General features: G+C 35.2%; 1 protein-coding gene across 1 annotated transcript; it reads right to left on the reverse strand.

Annotated features, from left to right (window-relative positions):
• Window positions 1-4,900: 4,900 nt before the first annotated feature.
• On the reverse strand, window positions 4,901-5,857 carry LOC104980089 (olfactory receptor 2L2-like). Its single transcript, XM_010828682.1, has one exon. The coding sequence runs from the start codon at window positions 5,855-5,857 to the stop codon at window positions 4,901-4,903; it is 957 nt and encodes a 318-aa protein (XP_010826984.1).
• Between the last annotated feature and the right edge of the window lie 2,500 nt (window positions 5,858-8,357).

Genomic DNA, 8,357 nt, shown 5'->3' on the forward strand with positions numbered 1-8,357 from the left:
TTTTTTTTTTTTTTAATTTCCTCTGATTTCTTCAGTGGCCCATTGGTTGTTTAGTCTCTATGTGTTTGTATTTTTAATAACATTTTTCATGTAATTGATTTCCAATCTCCTAGCATTGTGGTCAGAAAAAAAAGATACTTGATATGATTTCAGTTTTCTTAAATTTATTGAATCTTAATATCTAACCAACTAACCCTTGCTATCTGATGCCAGTATACTGTGTTTTCCACGTCGAGTCTCCTCAGTGTGCAACGATGAGCAGTGGCTGTGATGGCTCATGGCTTGATGGTAGACATCTTGTTTCCATCCTGAGTTTCCTCAAGGCTCACCTTCTGGGGTTGCTGCAGTGTGATAATTTGATGGCTGCAACAGTCTTTATTTACTGATTTGGCAGGCAACATTTTTCATTCATGTTTCCAAATATCCCCTTACCACAAACCATCACAACTTTATTTTTACATTCATATTCTTTCTTCTGTTTTTCTTTTTTCCCATTCTGAAATAAGAAGCATCACTCTAGGATAAAAGCTCTTTCTTTTACCTCAACAAGGAAATATATTTTTATTTCTCTTACCTTTTTCTACAAACCACATTCATTGTACTTTCCTTGCACATTGGGATGTTTCAATTACTATATCTAAAAAATTTAAACACATATATTAGACTTAGCATCCTCTGGTTTGGTAAATGTAAATATATTTTGTACACCCTTAGAAACATATTTTCTCATAGAATGATCTTTTCTTAGTGTTGCACAAAACATATTAACTAATCATCTCAACTGTCTTTTTATCCTTTGTTAAAGAAAGCCAAGAGCAGACATAGATTTAAGTTCAGTAATACTTGCTTCCATATTTAATCATATTTGAAAATAGTTTTAATATTTAATAAATTTGCATCATTTAACTAAGCAGAACTCTAAGGTTTCAAGCTACTAAAAGAGTTTAGAATTTGTTGTTGTTGTTGCTGTTGTTTTATTTTAGAAAGCATTTTTAGGTAGATATATTTCATAAATACTCATCATCTTTAAAATGTTTTTATAAACTTTTGCTCTGTTTTCTTCTATTTAATTTACTTGTCATCAATAATTATGCTTATACAACCCACAAAAAAAAATTTATGGGCCATCAGACAAAGTCAGCCATCATCCCAAATTATTTTTCTTGCTGATGGATTTGATAAAAAAGATTAACTTGACCTTATTTTACTAATAAACCCAAGTAGAATAAAACTTCATTACTGCATTATACTCAGTGTTGATAACTAAAAAAAAATACATTTTTTAAAATTAAAGCAAAACCCAAGAAGAAACAAAAACAAGTTAGCTTTTATTTTTGTAAAACATTTGAGTTAATTTTTATTACGTTTGTAAGAGTTTTACAACTCCTTAATTCATATAAGTGGTTAATTTTGTTCAAGTCAATTTAAAATAACTCTTTTACAAATTAATTTTGGCAATACTATCCAAAGGTTAAAATATATCACACACTTACAACACCTATAGGTATATATAAACATATGTCAACTTACAGAGCAATGTAAAGTGTCCTTATGTTTCAAAATTTAATCTTCAAAAAGGAAATTATGTCTGTTTAGATAGCTAAGATTTTTATTAGAGTTTGGGCAGAGGAGCTTGTATCCATGTTCTGGATTTAGGGCTGTTAGTTTTTAAACTGTAATAATAAAATTTTCTACAGTGGCTTCAGAAGGCTTTTTTTTTCTTCCAGGTACTGGTAAATATTTCTGGCAGTATTGAACAAACGAGAGGGTGAAAAAGGTATTTTATTTGCATCATCTACTGCTACTAGAGATGAAGATCTGGGAGAGTTGACTTATTAAACTCTCACCATTATCTAGCTTCTTCCAGTTTCTCAGTATCTCATCTGCATGCTCCAAGTGGAATTTACAATATGGCGTATAATTCTGGTATCTACCATAATTTTGTAAAGTTTTTCATTAATTTTTATTTCCCTTGATTATTTAAGAGTATAACAACAGCTTACTGGAAAATCCTTCAGGGTCTAGTAAACCCTAGGAGTGGCTCATATCTAGCCTTCTTTTGAGAGCAGATATGAAAGATTTCCCTGATAACTCAGTGGTAAAGAACCTGCCTGCAATGCAGGAGACCCAGGTTTGATCCGTGGGTTGGGAAGATCCTTTGGAGGAGGACATGGCAACCCACTCCAGTAATTTTGCCTGGAGAATTCCTGGGAGAGAGGAGCCTGGCTGGATACAGTTCATAGGGTCACAAAGAGTCAGACACTACTGAGTGACTAAACACAGCATATGAGGTATTGCAAGATGCTAACTTGGCATACTTTTATGGTCTTGTTCCAAAATACAGCTATGGTCACAAGTTCAGTCAGACCAGTTTGTCTTCATCTTATTTTCTGCCTTTTTATCAATTCACTAATTTCAGGAAATTATATACTTACAAAACCTTTTGACAATTCTTGCTGGGTGTTGGAAATTTAAAACTATGAGTCTTATTTTCACCTTTGATGAAGGGGTGGATGATAGCTAAAGAAGACTACCTATAACCTTTTTTAGGTGGGCCATGGTGTGTCAGAGTCAACAATGGATTCGCATTTCCTGATCCCCACTATTATTCAACACCTGAACTGGATAAGGAACCTGGAATGGACATCTATGTTCAACTCCACACTTCCTTAGATTATTCCAGTGATAACTAACAAAAAGAATAGATATTACTATCATGTTTCTGGTTTGCATAATGTCATTCCCTTTCTATTCCAACCCCAAGCTCCTTCTCCCATACCTAAAATTACCCTACTTCTTTATTCCATAAATATCTATCTGTGTGTGTATGCACTCAGTTGTATCCAACTCTTTATGAACCCATGGACTTGAGCCTGCCAGGCTCCTTTGTCCATGGAATTTCCCAGGCAAGAATACTGGAGAAATGGAGCAGGATACCATTTTCTCTAGCCCCTCAATTTTGGGGAAGTAAATGTAAAACATTTTCTCCCCTCTCTCTCTTGGCTGCCTTGTGGATGAACTCTTTGTTTTCTATAAACGTATTGGTTTCAGCATTTGACTGTCTGAGTGTCATGCAAATGATCCTGGATCAGTAACAACATCTTGAAATACTTAGCAATTTTACTGCCGAGGATTCTTTTGAGCAAAGGAGCTATAGATAGGGTGGTAGAATTATCATGCAGTTTTGATCCAGAAGCAGAGCTTGTACATGTGGACTCAGACAGCATGCATATGGAATCACTGGCCTGGTCTCATGTTTACATATACATCTGTGTTCAGTACCCCAGGGGAGTAACTGGGTTGTAATTAAGACTTGAACCAGTGGTGGTGTTGATGACAATGGCAGCTGGAGACAAAACAACAATGATCAAAGTTTTCACCACCTAGGAGAGAGGAGTTTTGCCTGAAATGAGCAGTGACCCATGGTGGGAGTAGAGACAGATTACTGTTCACTTGAGCTGATAGATTTTTATTGGATGTAGAGATTGGGACCTATTTGGGAAAGAAGCTAAGCTATAGAATGAATTGCTAAAATTGGTTGATAAAACTTGACTTCTGCCAACACATTTTAGTAGAAATATGGGATATAGTGAGTGGAGAATAAAATCTCATCTGAGAGGTATTATCTAATGCAAGAAATATGGCCACTTAGGAAGTAAACTGGGTATGTCCTGAATGTGAGGGATAGCTGCAGGAGTGTCCTTAATGTTTTTGCTGCTGCTGCTAAGTTGCTTTAGTCGTATCCGACTCTGTGCGATCCCATAGACGGCAGCCCACCAGGCTCCCCCATCCCTGGGATTCTCCAGGCAAGAACACTGGAGTGGGTTGCCATTTCCTTCTCCAATGCATGAAAGTGGAAAGTGAAAGTGAAGTCGCTCAGTCGTGTCTGACTCTTAGCGACCCCATGGACTGCAGCCTACCAGGCTCCTCCATCCATGGGGTTTTCCAGGCAACAGTACTGGAGTGGGGTGCCATTGCCTTCTCCCCTTAATGTTTCTAATTTCCACTAATTAGTCTACATCTTGACTCACTCATCTTATAAATAACTTCACAATTTACTTGATCTCTGTTGGCATCTCCAGGTTCTGTTGTTGATCCTCAGATATAGCTGATGTTAAGTCACATCTCTAGAATCCAGAGTGATACAACTTGAGAATCCCTTATTCAGAGTGCTATAAGAACTTGAAGTCTCAGCTAAAATTGCTTCAGTCGTGTCTGACTCTGTGTGACCCCATATACTGTAGCCTACCAGGCTCCTCTGTCTATGGGATTCTCCAGACAAGAATACTGGAGTGGGTTGCCATGCCCTCCTCCAGGGCATCTTCCATAACCAGGGATCTAAACCACATCTCTTAAATCTAATCTGCATTGTCAGGTGGGTTCTTTAACACTAGTGCCACCTGGGAAGCCAGTTCAACCATAAGTTTCCATAAATTGAAAAAAAGAGTAACTGTTACTGATAAATTATGTCTATTATGAAAATAACAGAAATAATTCTTATTTTAATTTGATCTAGATATCCAGGAAACATTTACATTTATGCGTTAAGCATTTTGGGAAAATATTTGGGAACAGTGGAATTGTAATACTGAATGACCAGTTAAACAGCTTTCATTTTTATTACCACATGACAAAGAACCATTTGGTTTACAACATGTCAGCAAAAAATAAATGCATTTGAAATCAGTGGGGAAAAATTGAAGAAAAAAGAATGACACTTGAAATTACATATATACATATGTATATATATACACATATGCATATATACAAATATATATTATAAATTTGTCTAGACATAATTTTCTTCTTCTCCAGATTAAACATAGTCCTTGAACATAATGATAAAGTAATTTATATTTCTGTACATTGATGAATGAGTTTATACTTAAGATGTGGGTACTCATGCCAAAATATTTGTTGACAATTTCACAGAGCAGAATCTATGAATTAATCTTCTAAGTGCTCCAATCACCTCTTTGTTTCTCAGGCTATAGATAACCGGGTTGAGCATTGGGGTCAAGATGGTGTAGAAGACAGCCAGAGTCTTGTCCTCGGTTGGAGTACGAAAGGATCTTGGGCGGAGATAAGTGTAAGCAAAGGGCATATAGTAGAAAGTCACCACAGTAAGGTGGGTGCTGCAGGTCGAATAAGCTTTCTTCCTCCCTTTGGTTGAGTGCATGTGATAAACAGCAAAGAGGACACGACCATAGGAACATGCAATACCAATGAAAGGCAATAAAAGGAAGAAGATGGTACTCATAAACACGGTATACTCATAGATCCAGGTGTCCATGCAGGCCAGAGTCAACATGGCTGGGACATCACAGAAGAAATGATTGATGGCCCTGGATTTGCAATAAGGGATACGAAAGGCATATGTGGTATGGGCACAGGAATTAATAGAGCCCATTATCCAAGATCCTATTATCATCAACATACAGACCTTTCTGCTGATTTTGATGGGATAGTGAAGAGGGAAGCAAATGGCTACATAACGATCATAAGCCATAAACGTCAAGAGCAATGTTTCTGCACCTCCTAAAGTCAAGAAGAAAAAGCTCTGAATCCCACATCCAATGAAGGAGATAGACTTGTCTGCAAAGAGAAAATTGTAGGCCATTTTGGGAACAATGGTGGAGATGTAATTTAGGTCAATGAAGGAGAGCTGACTAAGAAGGAAATACATGGGTGTGTGAAGATGGGTATCCAGAAAGATGAGAAGGATCATAAAGAGGTTGCCAAACAGAGCAATTAGGAAAATTAGAAAAATAAGAATGAAAAAAAATTTGCCAAATCTTGATGAGGGGAACAACCCCAATAAGATGAAATCAGTTGATGTTTGATAATAATTTTCCATTGGTCATTCATATTATTTTTCCTAAAGGAAGACACAAAAGCAAATGAGTTAAGTTTAAAACTATAAGATATTTTTGTTATTATTTTAATCGGACTCTGTATTACTTAAAATGTTACAGTTCTTAAAAATGAACTGATTTTATTAATTTTACAAAACCAAAACCTTAATATTTTGAGCCAGAATTAAAATTTGAAGATGCAAACATTTTTGGTCAAAGTGTTTTCCAAATGTTCCAGAGTGTTTTCTATTAAGTAATCTAAAAATATATGTATTACAACATCATTAGGATAAATATGTTTGACTGACCTACACAAACTAAACTAACATTAAAAATGATGTCATTAAAAAAATAAAGTATATGCATAGGAAATTAATGTAAGTGCATGCACTATAGAATTCCACTATTAGTAAATATTTATGACAAGGAATTTTTTTTCACATTTAAGTTAGGTAGCATTAGCTGAATTATCTTTTGTGAAATCTAGAATGAATCCATATGTCATGTAACATTTAAAGGATCATTTCTTCTGCTTTCTTAGAAGAAATGTGTTTCTGAATGCTATGGTTAATGTATTAACAAAATCTATGCATCACACTCCTTATAGCTTTCAAGAGTCTGCTGAAAGTCTCCCAAATGGCATGTGTTTTATGACTTTTATGTGTTAGAGAAACAGTGTTCAATTTCACTTTGGCTTACTCTTTCAATTTTTACTTTTTATTTTCTTATATCTAAAACTTTCCAATTATAAATTAGTATACGAACTTAATCACATATATTTAAAATATCTCCCTATTAAATCCCAATTCATGACAACAACACATAGATATGTTATAAATTAAAAGAAAGCAGATGAGTGCAAGGCACAATAAGAGATGAAATAATTTAGGACCTTTGAAGGGATTGCACAGAGTAATGCTCAGTCACTTAAAAGGAAAAAAAGAAAAAGGAATCTTTTCATGGAGATGGAAAGAATTCTCCAGAGACATAGTAAGTGGAAAATTTTCACAGATTATGTAATGATCTAGTGGTGACTTCCCTGGTGGCTCAGACGGTAAAAGCACCTGCCTACAATGCGGAACACCCAGGTTTGATCCCTGGGTTCAGAAGATTCCCCTGGAGAAGGAAATGGTGACCCACTCCAGTACTCTGGCCTGGAAAATCCCATGGACAGGGAAAATAGCTATTTCCTCTGGTAGGCTACAATCCATGGGGTCACAAAGAGTCGGACACAACTGAGTGACTTCACTTCCTTCCTTTCTAGTCATAGTTTAAGAGCCAAATGTTACCAGATTTTAAGGAAGTTCTTATATGAAAGATGAAGATACATACAACTGCACATACACATACACAAATAGAGATGCATATTCACACTCACATAAACAATAAGCTGTTGTTAGTGGTTATAAATCATGTCTGACACTTTGTGACCCCATGAACTGTAGCCCACCAGGTTCCTCTATCCATGTGATTTCCCAGGCAAGAATACTGGAATGGGTTGCCATTTCCTTCTCCACGGGATCTTCCCCACCTAGTAATGGAACCCACGTCTCTTTCACTGGTGGGGAAATTCTTTATCGCTGATCCACCAGAGAAGGCCCATAAGCAAGATACAATGAGGTAAAATGTTTGGAAAAATATAGAAGTGAACATGTTTTCTTTTAAAAAGGGCTTGCGTCTCAAACATGTATGACACATTTTCATTCCACCTCAAAAATTTCATTAGATATGTAAAAGAAAGTGTCTGGTAATAAGCTGTCTTGCAAACTGTAAAATAATAATTGATAAAAGATTTAATAAAGTGTTATAGACAAAATGAAAGCAATTTAAAAAAATTAAAAGAAAAAACTGTGAGAAAATTACATTAATACTGTCACTTAAATTGATAGAAGGCTTAAAGAATTAATATGAGGGAAGAAATGCATGTTTATTGGAATTAATAGAAATATATACAGCAAAATAATAATACAGTTAATAATACCAAAAAACCTATTTTTATCAGAATTGATACATATGCAACACAATATTCAAAAAGTATAAACATAATACTTAAAAATAAATGTGAACTGTTGTTGGAATTGCTTCCATGAAAATTCTAAATGTCTTTGGAAAATATTTTTGGACAATTTTCAACACCATACACAAAAATAAACTCAAAATGGATTAAAGATCTAAACATAAGACCAGAAACTATAGAACTCCTACAGAAGAACATAGGCAAAACACTCTCCGACATAAATCACAGCAGGATCCTCTATGACCCACCTCCCAGAATATTGGAAATAAAAGCAAAAATAAACAAATGGGATCTAATTAAAATTAAAAGTTTCTGCAGAACAAAAGAAACTATAAGCAAGGTGAAAAGAGAGCCTTCAGAATGGGAGAAAATAATAGCAAATGAAGCAACTGACAAACAACTAATCTCAAAAATATACAAGCAACTCCTTCAGCTCAATTCCAGAAAAATAAACGACCCAATCAAAAAATGAGCCAAAGAACTAA

Source organism: Bison bison, unplaced genomic scaffold (genome assembly GCF_000754665.1).
Source record: "Bison bison bison isolate TAMUID 2011002044 unplaced genomic scaffold, Bison_UMD1.0 scf7180017858678, whole genome shotgun sequence".
NCBI classification, from domain to species: Eukaryota; Metazoa; Chordata; class Mammalia; order Artiodactyla; family Bovidae; genus Bison; species Bison bison.